Source organism: Zingiber officinale, chromosome 10B (genome assembly GCF_018446385.1).
Source record: "Zingiber officinale cultivar Zhangliang chromosome 10B, Zo_v1.1, whole genome shotgun sequence".
NCBI lineage: Eukaryota > Viridiplantae > Streptophyta > Magnoliopsida > Zingiberales > Zingiberaceae > Zingiber > Zingiber officinale.
In genome coordinates this window covers 3,828,408-3,840,797 of record NC_056005.1, presented here as the reverse complement: position 1 = coordinate 3,840,797, position 12,390 = coordinate 3,828,408, and the positions used below count along the sequence as shown (strand labels likewise).

At 37.7% G+C, this 12,390-nt stretch overlaps 1 protein-coding gene across 1 annotated transcript; it reads left to right on the top strand.

Annotated features, from left to right (window-relative positions):
- Positions 1–8,588: 8,588 nt before the first annotated feature.
- LOC122029973 (zinc finger protein CONSTANS-LIKE 2-like) lies at positions 8,589–10,118 on the top strand. The gene is made up of 2 exons (XM_042589116.1): positions 8,589–9,173; positions 9,397–10,118. Exons 1-2 carry the CDS (start codon positions 8,634–8,636, stop codon positions 9,892–9,894), a joined length of 1,038 nt encoding a protein of 345 aa, XP_042445050.1. The 5' UTR covers positions 8,589–8,633; the 3' UTR covers positions 9,895–10,118.
- Positions 10,119–12,390: the final 2,272 nt, after the last annotated feature.

Below are 12,390 nucleotides of genomic sequence, written 5' to 3'. Positions count from 1 at the left end.
AAAGTAAAGCATAAACATGACTGCTCATATCAAACTAATAGTAAAGAAAAGCTAAGGAATCTACTCATGTAATTATAATAGCTGATCATGCTACACAAGGATAAAACTGCATGCTGAAAGATAAAGCTAATCATGTTAAATAACTAATCAGGAAACAAATAAAACTAATACTGAAACAATACTGCATGCTTCGAATTAAGAGAAGCTAAACTTACTGACTCTAAGCCTAAATGGAGCTTGTTTCATTTGTTTCAAAACTTATACTTTATTACTTTAAAATAATAATAAACTTCTCTTGGGCCCGGCATTGTACCAATTTGCGCGCATCCTTAATATGAGTCGAGGTAGCTAATCCTGAAACTACTAAGGTACTTCTAGGTGATCTTGTGTCTAGGGGCGATCTAGGAACCCACCCAATGGACCTTGTGTCTGGTACATGCCATTAAAAATTAAAATACTTATTTTCTTTTTAACTATAACTTCCTTATACTTGTTATTATTTAATTCTCTTATAACAAAATGTCTTGGCATTTATTCAAACACTTAGTGTGCTTTTAATCCTAAACTTCTGGAATTTAGGATCAATTTAAGACCTTGGTCTTTTCTTACTTATAATCACTCATAACCCCTAAAAGAGTTTAATAGAACACTATATGCATGAAAATTCTAGAGTTGCATAGAATAAACACAATTATTAATACTTGTTGTGAAAGTAAAGAGGAAATACAGTCTTTTTAAACATGTTGTACAAGAAGACCATTATCACTACGTAAGCATGCTATGAGTGTAAAAACAATTCCATCTACAATAGGAAGCTATCTAAAGTAAGCATGCTGCAGCCACCATTAGACAATAGGACTGTTCGAGTTTCATAAAACTATAAAATTCCTTAAACAAAATCTGCAATGTTATACTTATCAAAAATCTGCGTACATTACTTGTAAAAAATCTGCACTTAATGGGTCAAGTTTCATGGTATACTAGAACAAAAACTTAATGGATCTACTCATGTTGATTTGTTTCTAACCGAGCATAGCCTAAGGAAAAATTACTGCTGCTATCAAAGTTAACACATGTTACACTAAAGCATGCTCCCAACAGGCCTGCAAATTAAAAAGAACTAGATGCTTATAGGAATCTAAAATTCTACACTTCTACTAAATATGGTACACGCCTACTGCCAAAACTAAAGAAGTCTAAACAAAGGTACTATCCAATGCAACCAACTGCATGTTCCAAATTAACCCATTTCATGCTCAAATTTCTTAAAATCATATAATGAATGCTGTGCTAAAATCCCTAAAACTAAGGGAGCAATTCCTCCTGGAACTGTGGCATGGCAGGTAACCAAAAGGATCTAAATGCTCCTCACGCCTATCCTCTTTCGTGTTCTTTTCCTCCATGAAAACCAGGAACCATCAAGTAATAGACAACCACTATTAATATCTATATATGTTGGCAGTTTAATTAGCAAAACAGCTTTCATGAATGTCATACATAGCACAAAACAAACCAAATTAAACTTGCTGAAGACTTAAAACAAAAACTATATAAACTGATTCATTGCTTCAGTAAAATTACAAGGAAGAAAGAAAAAGAAGCTTGCAAAATCTAATCCGAAACCACAACCCATGGTAGAACTTCAAAGTTCAATCCTTTCTCACGGCATACCCAAAAAAAAACACAAGGAAAACACCGAACCGAACTCAAACAACTCTTACCGCAGGTGAGTAGCGACTTACCCTTGCTTTTAGGACTTACAACCGGAAGGGAAAAGGCTTCTAGGGTTTTCGGCAGTGAAGATCTCGGCGATTCCTTCCTATCTGCGTGTTCTCCTTGACGAGGAGACCACGAATCCGTGAACGACTCCCGAAAAGAAACCCTCGCCGACCGCCGAAAGTGGAGCCCTAACGCCGGCTTCGGTTTCGCCCAAGCACAAGTCGCCATCGCACGCAGAAGAGGAGAGGAACGGGATTAAGGTTCGGGAAAAGCTTAAACCCTTTTCTTATAACTAGGGTTTTTTTATTAATTACTATACCTTAAATATTATTCTCTCTTTCCTTAATTAACACCGCCCGCCGACACACTTGGTTGACTACGTTTTCGCCGAAATCCTTGGTCGCGGTTTCGAACCCTCAGCCGTGCCTTTTTATTCCAATTTATTTCCAATTTCTTAACTACTGCTTAAATATATTTCACTTCCTAATTTACTAGCAATGACCGCTAGCACACTTGGTTAATCAGGTTTTGACCAAGTCAAAGGTTGCTGGTTCAAACCTCGGCTTGGATATTTTTTTGTCAAAACTTCCTTCGTTTAGTAAAAATACCAAACGACCTCCAAAAATTGCATAAAAATACTCTAAAAATTCCTTAAAATCTCTAGAATATTTTAAAAGCATTTCCAAATATTCTTAAGAACATTTAGAACTCGAAATGAGGAAATTCGGGTTGTTACTCCCTTGGTGGTTGATATCAACCTGGCAAGAAAAGGTCCATATTCCATGTTCTGTAATTGCCTATATTTACCATATACCTCTAAATGTAGCAACACTTCTTGCTAAATATTTAAAACAGGAGTAGAAATGTTATCTTAATTCATCTTAATCTAATAAGAAGTACAATCAAATATCAACTATGCTATGAACTCTTACAGTAGTGTCCATACAATATATCTCAAATCCGTAAGCCGGACTCTAGTTTTTCATAATCCTCATGTAAACATTTATGATTTGACTATCAATAGACTTACCAAACAAAAAAGGACAGAATACAGGTCCAGTCAATCTCAGGAAGTCATCTTGACAAATGACAATACTACATGGAGAGAAAAATTATTTTCATTACAAATATTAAGAAAGAAGTGTTTAGAAAAAATTTAACATATTCAAATTAAACTTACTCTAATTCATCCCTAGACAAAATTTTTTCAACACCTTTCTCTTTTCTTTTGATCCTTATTTATGGCCACAAAAATCACCTCTCCCTTTATATGCATCCATTTTATTCTTAGCATGACTCTTTCCATCCTTCTCAACATCTACGATGGATTTTTTCTATGTGGCAACATGTTTAATAGTATAAGTTAAAATCCAAACATATTTAGCAACAATATATAATAACATAAAAAACTATTAGACTTTAAAATAACCATTCTAGGTTATGCTCCATCTACCTATTTTATTCCCTTCCTCCTGCGTTTTGGTGTTAAGCTTGGGGGTGTCACAAATATTGATGCCTTTCTTTTCGCTACACGATTAGTCCTACTCCTCACAATATCCACAATAGAAGATTGAAAAAGACTGATATTCTCTATTTTTGAAGTAGCAATGTCACTACCAGAAACATGCTCTTCACTTGAACCACTATTGTTTTCTACTTCCAATCCATCACCATCAGACCCTATCAATTCAGTGTTTTCTTTATTCAATTGAGAAATAACATCTTTTACCATTAAATGAACATTATCATCCAAGTTAGGAGTTATATCTTCATTCACTTCCACATTCAACTCAAATAATTCAGCAAGTTCAGTCTCACCACTGACTTCGACTTCAACATTCTTATTCTCTTCCAAATTAAAATTTTCTTTCTCACCACCTATTTTTTTACTAACTGGTTCTGCCTTCACATCATCATTACTCTTTTCTTCATTGCTTGGTTCAGTCATTATTTTCTTATTAGCTAATCCATGACATCTCACACAATGCTTTTACCATCAAAATAAGAGTAATGTAGTCAAAAAATATCTTATCATCATTATTTAACATAAATAATTTCATTATTTCTATATTTATCAAAGAACTTCCTTGTTTGTCACTTAGTAGAATCTCCTCATCCGAAAATGTACTATATCCAACACTTTTCATAATTATTAACAAAACAATCATATTTAGAAATAACATACTAAAAACATAGCAACTTATCTTGCTAAAATCAATGTCGGTAAATAATCTCTCGGTAGCATCATGTTGGATGGAAATCTTCTTTCCCAACAAAACAATAAGAGAAAACTCCATAAAGACCGTGCATATCCAAATGAAGTTATTCTTTCATATAATCAGATCTGAATATACAAAAATATTATTATAATAATATAAAATATATCACAATCGCACTTCAAAAATTAAAAACTCACCATCAGGCAACTAGTACAACCATCTACATACTTTTTTGCTTCCTTCCAGTCTATTGTCATTATCGGTATATAAAATAAGTTGGTGGCACACAAATCTGTATGCTACATCTCCCCATGAGTAATCAAAGAACCTCATCAGATTATCAATGTAGGACTTAATAAATCGAGTAGTGAATTAGTTACCAACAGGAAAAATCACACAGTTAAATAGAAGACAAATAAATAGCCTAAAAAAATCATTTACTTCAGAATCCTTCTTTAATTCAGCTAATAAAGCATTTTATCATAAATTGTAATCCTATTTACGTTGCCAACTTTTCCTCCAAATAAGCGAGCCACAAATTTGGACTCCATGCCGGCATCCAAATCAATAGGTTGCCCCACATGGGCCAAACTAAGGATGATGCAAAACTCGGTCGATGTGAATGAAACTATAATGTTGTCACTAAACAAGAAAGAACACAAAGACTACTGAAATTTATTTAATACTAAATTTATTCTGGTACTGCTAATTAGCATCTCTGGAATCTCAAGCCATAGATCAAGTGGAGTGCTTTTGATCCTTTCTTTTTGCTTATTACCCAAATTGGGTAACACTTCATCCAATACAGCTTTGAAATATGTCAATGAACAATGCGAACATCATTGTTTGCTGCTCTTGCTCTTCTCCACAAATTTCTCCTTAACCTCCTTTAATTTTATAGCTATGGTTTTCTTTCCTATTTCTGCATAAAAATAAATTACTTAACAATTCATACCATAAACTACAATCCATGGAAAATATGAGTATTAAAGAGCTTAAATTGAGTATATTATTCAGTTTATTGATAATCACTATACAACAACCACATATCTCATTCAATGATTCAATTGAAGAAGATAAAACATAAACATATTTATAAAATAGGTTGCAATTAGAAATCCATAACCTATTTTTATTCAAACTAACAAAATCAACCACACTCAAATAACAAAAATAATTTATAATTCTTACCATAAAGTACAAGTTATGGAAAATATGAGTATCAAAGCGCTTAAATTGAATATATTATTCAATTTTTTGCTAATCAATATACAACAATAATATATATCTTTCAATTCTTCAATTACAGAAGATAAAGCACAAACACAGTCATAAAATTACAATTCGAACATCAAAACTAATTTTATTCTAGCTAGTAGATTGGACAACATCAAAAATTTAAACTATGTACCCATTCATATCCTAAAGTATAAACTCTAAACATTTTGAGATCAAAGTACTTAAATTGAGTATATTATTCAGTTTATTGGTAATCAATCCCTATGCAAAAATAACATATATCTTTCAATTCTTCAATTAAAGAAGATAAAATACAAGCACACTCATAAAATTATAATCAGAACATCAAAACTAATTTTATTCGAGCCAACAGAATGGACAATATCAATAATTATAACAATTTACCCATTCATACCTTAAAGTACAATCTTACATGTTTGGAGTATCAAAGTGCTTAAATTGAGTCCATTAATCAGTTTTTTGATAATAACTATAAAACTTGTACATATCTGACATTCCTTGAATTGAAGAAAATGTAATACAAACTCATTCATAAAATTGCAATGCGGACATCTAAACCTAATTTTATTGAACCTTAACCTCACAAAATCGAAAACACCCATTGGACCTGTCTGAAGGCTAGGGAGACGGTGCGCTGGCTCTGGTGGATGATTTGTTGATCGGTAGAAGATTTCTTTAGCTTATAATGGAACTTTCCTTTGATCCTGCATATAGTCTGACGATCCGACGAAGTGTTAATGACCAAAGATCAGGGAAGGGATCCCTGGCAAGGTCTTCCGACACTCAAGTTAGTACACTTTCCAAGGAGTGGGTGAAGAAGAACAGTAGAAGGTATGCATCAAAGTAAGGTCTAGATGATGTCAATTGTGTACCTTGCCAACGGAGAGGATTCCCCTTTATATATCACCTCTCAACCTCAGTGATCGTGAGGTGATGGAAAAAGTACAGCCTAGGTGATTGGCAATGATAGTTCAAGGAATCTTTTTTCTACCCACAGATGTACCTCTTTTGTCGCTTATGCCTTAGGCCTTTGATGAGGTTGTTGAGATATACTATTATAACGGATCAATTAGTGAGGAAATCCTCAAGGATATTCCTGGACAACTTTGACAATCTGTCAAAATGTTGTCCGCTGCTTGTCTGTTAAATATATTTTGGTCAGTCCTTAAGCTGGTCACTTAACTGGAAAGTCTTTCATTGAATATATTTCGGGATGCTCTTTCATTTAGCCGAGCATTTATAGTAAGCCCTATGAAATGAAGCACCTTTAACCTGTATTGGTATCAATATGCTCTGTCGTGTGCTAAGTATTGCAAAAATCTGTTCAGAGTCTAGTATGATGCCCATAATATGCCAAAGATCTATTTAAGGAACCATATGATAAATTATGTATGTTAGAGTCTTTATTTTAGGGACACTATAACATCGACTAACTTAAACCCAGTCGACCTTTGCCCAGTCGACCGTTTATGTAGAGTTTCTAAGGATAAGTATCTTTAAACCCGCTCGAGCTGTACCCGGTCGAGCGTACACATAGAGCCTTTTATTCGATCAACCTTTATCTAGTCAATCAGGTATTAAGATCTTTGTAAGGGTGTACATAGAAAGCCTTATGTTCGACCGACCTTTATCCAGTCGATTGTATGTTAAAATCTTTGTGAGACTATGTGTCTTTAAACACGGTCGTACTTTGCCCGGCTGGACGTACACAGAGAACCTTATGTTCAACTGGCCTTTATCCAGCCGATCGTATGTTAAGATCTTTGTGAGGCTAAGTGTCTTTGGGCCTGCATGGTTGGACTTTGCCTAGCCGGACGTATACAGAGAGCCTTATGTTCGACCAACCTTTATTCGACCAATCACATGTTAAGATCTTTATGTGGTTAAGTGTCTTTAGGCTTGACAGGACCTTGCCTGGCTTGGCGTACACAGAGAGCCATATGTTATACTAGCCTTTATCCAACCGATCACATGTTACGATCTTTGTGAGGCTAAGTGTCTTTGAGCCCGACCGGACTTTGGCCGACCGAGTATATACAGAGAGCCTTATATTTGACCGACCTTTATCAGGCTGATCGTATGTTAAGATCTTTGTGATGCCAAATGTCTTTGAGTCCGGCCAGCCTTTGCCCGGCCGGGCGTATACAGAGAGCCCTATGTTCGACCGACCTTTATCTGACCGATCATATATTAAGATTTTTGTGAGACTAAGTGTCTTTGAGCCCAACCAGACTTTGTCCGGCAGGACGTACATGAAAAGCCTTATGTTTAATCGACCCTTAATTATTTGGCCGATCGTGTATTAAGAGTTCTATAAGACTCAAGTGCCTAGAGTCCGGACGACCTTTCATTCGGCCGGGCTCCTTTGAACCCGAAGAGCTATTTACCGTCCGGGTGCATTATTTCTTTGATTTCTGAGTAAAACCCTAGAGTCCTTATACTCGATCGAGTGTGTACCCAACCAACCTTATCTGAATGCCCTGCTTTAGAGCCGCGCAGGCAGGACCCGAGAATTTTGAGGCTGGGTGATCAATAGGACCAAGTGTGGAATGTTCCTCTATCTTCACTTTGACTACCATATCACCTTAACTTTGACTATCATGTTATCTTCTGGATTCGCTCACTATAACTTGTATCACCCATGAACTAAAACACTCATGAACTAAAGCTTTTAATTTTCGTAGAGGAATAACAAATTAATCGAAATCTAGGACACCCAAGTTTTACTTATCGATGATTTAAGAGTTTAAGATGTTTTAGTCAGGTTCTGCCCCCACTTTGATTTTTGCCTTCAATGTCAATGGAGATGGTTTAGAGACGAATCCAAGGAGTGTGTCACCGATGGTTTGGAGTCGCGGAGGGGAAGTGCATCACCGAGATTTGGAGTCGCAGAAGTGGAGTACGTCATTGAGATTTGGAGTCGCGAAGTAATATGTTAGATGTTAGGAGAAAAAGAAACAATAGTACGTTTTAAATCCAAACTAAAATAATATAGTAATTTTATCATAGTTAAAGAGTTGAAATAAATAAACTAATTTAGTCAGTTATCCATAATAAATTTATATTGACACGAGAATTGAATGTAAAGTTTAACTTCTAGGGGATTTAAAAGAAATTTCCTGTTATTTTATTAGGCAAATATTGATTTTCACAAAATTAATTCTTTTGAGAATTAAATAACCTCATGCGAACGAAATTACGCTTGACCGGCGATCGTTAATCCCATATTCTTTTGAGAATAGGGGATTGCTGGAGCTCGGTCAGTCGCCAAGCTCAGTGCCCGGACGATTCCCGCCCTGTCACTGCTTTCCACGCGTCGCTCAAGAGATTCTGTTTCTTGTTTCATTTATTGCAGCGTTGCAGAACTAGCAGAGCAGGGGGCAGCGCAGAAGAATGCAAGGCACCGCATGATCGCGAGCTTCGTCGGCTGTCGGCATGTCTAGGTACGGCGGCGGCGGCATGCCGTGGAGTACGTGCGACGTTTGCAGGTCGGCGCCGAGTTTGGTGTACTGCCGCGCGGACGCGGCGTTCATCTGCGGCGGGTGCGACGCGCGCGTGCACACCGCGAATCGCCTGGCGTCGCGGCACGAGCGCGTGTGGGTCTGCGAGTTGTGCGAGCGCGCTCCCGCCGCGCTCGCCTGCTGCGCGGACTCCGCAGTCCTCTGCACCGCCTGCGACGCCGAAGTCCACTCCGCCAACGCGCTCTCTCAACGCCACTACCGCGTCCCCATCTCCCCTCTCCCCTTCCTCGCAGAAGAAGAGAAGCGCCACCGCTACGGCGACAGCGAATCAGAGTCGTGGCTGTTGATCGATAGACGGAACAACCTATTTAATGATCAAGATCGAGTGGCTGAATACAGGGACCCTGTCGGGTATAACAACGATTGTAACGAGATTCAGAACCAAGAACAGCAGAACAAAGTGTCAAATTGCGCAGCAGCAGGATTAGGCCACAGAAATTCCCTCAGCCACAGCGTGAGTCATTCTGTAAAGTTATAGTGGATAATATCTTATTGGCAAGTCGAAAATATGCGTATGTTTCCACAATCTTATTTCAATCTTTAATGGTAAGTATAAATCACACGATTTTGATTGATTCGGAGTCTTTAGTATTGTTCTATAGGTGAGAGAACATAAGACTACTGCTAAGTAGAACTTTCTTAATTTTGATGTTCAAACTTTGGTAGTTCATTCTCAGGTGTCCTTCACATCCATGGATGTGAGTCTTGTGCCAGACAAGATATCCACTTCTCATCGCTCGGTGAAGGGATCGATGGAGCTGTTCTCGTGCCCTCCTCCACTTCCAGTGGCATCGCAATTTCCCATGGACAGGGAGGGCAAGGTGCTGAAATATGTGAGTCTTGTGCCAGACACCACCATGACCGAGATATCCAATTCTCATCACTCGGCGAAGGGATCAATGGAGCTGTTCTCGTGCCCTCCTCCACTTCCAGAGGCATCGCAATTTCCCATAGACAGGGAGGCCAAATTGCTGAAATATAGGGAGAAGAGGAAGAGCCGAAAATTCGAGAAGACGATAAGGTATGCGTCGAGGAAGGCGTACGCGGAGACAAGACAGAGAAACAAGGGGCGGTTCATGAGGCGATCGGATGCGGAGACTGCAATGGAGGATCAGTTGTTGATGTCTACTTTGGCGTCGTCGGAAAGCAGCTACGGTCTTGTGCCTTCATTCTAGAGCTGGTACGTCAGAAATAGCGCATGTGGGTGTCTGCATAAAGCTCAAAATATTGGCTTTGCTATATTTAGATAAATATTGGATTGATATTCCTGACGTGGCCGTCAGGATTTGGTGCCGTGACTAGGGATCGGATGTATTTCTTAAGCCGTCAGATTCAATTCTTGCTCAGGACACATCGACTGTTTTTTTCTGAATTTATTTAGGGGACGGCATGACCCTCTATTTCAAAATTAATTGTGTTATAAAATTTGAATATATATATATATATATATATATATATATATATATATATATATATATATATATATCTATGATCAAACCTGCGGGTCTTCACTACTCATATATGTCTATTCTCCTTCATATATTCAATCGATCATAGGGCTGGTCAGATTGGCAGGATTCAACATTCCTACCAGACCCAAGGGACTTAGCTTCATATTATTTCCCTATCAGAAAGCCAACATGACACAATACATAGCCGTCCGATTTATAGACCAGAAGGCCCTATCATACTAAGTACTCTACTCATGCATTACTCTATCAAAACATACTCGGTTGGCTAAACGTCCGACTGAGATATATTCAGGAGACGACCTGGTCAGAGAATCATAACCGTCTGTCAAAGAATAATAACTATTTGCCAGAGAATATTCATTTATAGCAGACACATGTAACGGAACTTTCTTCGAAGGTTCTACATCTTTCCTCAGCCGACATATTATGACAGTATATTTCTCCAATTGCCTAATTAATGAAGCAAGTTATGAAAAGGGTGCATACGGGTAACGAAAGATTTCTCGAATGGTGACTATACGCCTAAGCTGTACATATTCCCTTACTCGATAGCTTCTGACACTCGACATTCTTTGCTACCTCGTGATTGCGGAGGCTATGAGAGATGGTATATAAAGGGAGTCCTCTCCGTTGATAAGGTATGCTTTTACAGCAGTCATCTATGCACGAGCTTTAACTTTTCATCTTTTCATTTTCCGCTCGGCTACTATATTTACTTGAGTGTCGGAGGACCTTCGCTAGGGACTCCTTACCTGGTTTTTGGCATTGACATTTTATTTGCTATTTTGAGTGTGTGCAGAGAATATTTTCAATCCCGTTTGCAACCTTTTCTTTGATTAAAAGTCTTCTTCCAGTCAGAATCCAAACCACTTATCTAGCATGCTATCTCTCTAGCTTCAGACAGGATCATGCACACTGAGAACCAAATGTTTTTTTTTTGTTTTTGTTTTTAATTTCTTTATCTTAAAATTTATAACCTAAACCCTATATCCTAAATCCTAAACCTTAAAAAAAAATATACTTGGTGCTTATATATATATTTCCATTTTAGCCTGGGCAATTATTGTGGGCAACAGACAAAATCAGTGAAATGCTAATTTTTTTTTAAGCTCTCGGTTATGTTAATAAGCGTTTGCCTTTAGGGTTTTGGGTGTTCATGGGGTGTTTAAAATTTTTCATGGGTGCTCACAGGGTGTTCAAAAATTAAGTACAAAAAAATTTACAAATCAAAAAATAATTTAAGTGTTCACGGAGTGTCCAGGATATTAAAATGCTCTCTCTCTCTCTCTCTCTCTCTCTCTCTCTCTCTATATATATATATATATATAGAAAGAGAGAAATTTGATATCCTGCCCGATGCCTCCTACACGACTGTGAGTGATGCACTGAAGTGGCATTGCCAACTTGATTTATTTTATATTATTGAATTCCTTTTATTCTCTCTCCCCATCCACCCTTTATTTACAATTTTCACTCGACTTTTATTCTTTCAACTTTCCTAAATCTAAATTTCCCTCGCTCTTACTCCATCCTTCGCCGTAGTCTTCTGTCGCTCTCACTCCTGTCGACAACTCCCCATCCAGCCCGTTCGCTATAAGAAAAACAAAGGCGCTACAAGTTAAGCACATAACACAGCCGCAAGCTCTTCTCGAATGGGCTAAAACCTTCAAATCACTTTCCTAAAACTATTTTCCCTAGCTATCAGCCCGCAAGATTTTTAGTTAATCTTTTTCTCTGCCTACCCTCCACTAAAAAATATTCAAAATACTTCCCTAAATCTGATTTCCCTCTCAGTCGCTCCCTCACTCAGACACACTCACTCTAAACCGCCAACTCCCCTTCTACTCATCTGCTGTAAGAGAATCAAAGGCACCACAAGCTTCTTATTGAACAGACTGGAAGCTCCCTAAACTGTCGCTGCAAACAAAGTCGATGCTACCGCTCTCACCCCTCTATTCTCGATCGTATGTCCTTCCTCCAGTATATATTTTCTCTCTGTACAATATTTTGATTAGAGTTTATACTACACCATACAAGCCTTAGCTACTACACGTTAGTAGTTACTTGACAGTAGCTGCTACACATTGTAGCAACTACTTGATAGTAGCTGCTACAATATGTAGAGCTACTTGTATAATAGCTTCTACAATGTGTAGCAGCTACTTATGCAATACCTACTACACATTGATTGGTACTTTG

Coding starts and splice junctions, on each gene's coding strand:
- LOC122029973 (XM_042589116.1), top strand. CDS start 8,634: ATGTCTAGGTACGGCGGCGGCGGCATGCCGTGGAGTACGTGCGACGTT. Junction 9,174..9,396: donor GAAATTCCCTCAGCCACAGC/GTGAGTCATTCT, acceptor GTTCATTCTCAG/GTGTCCTTCACATCCATGGA.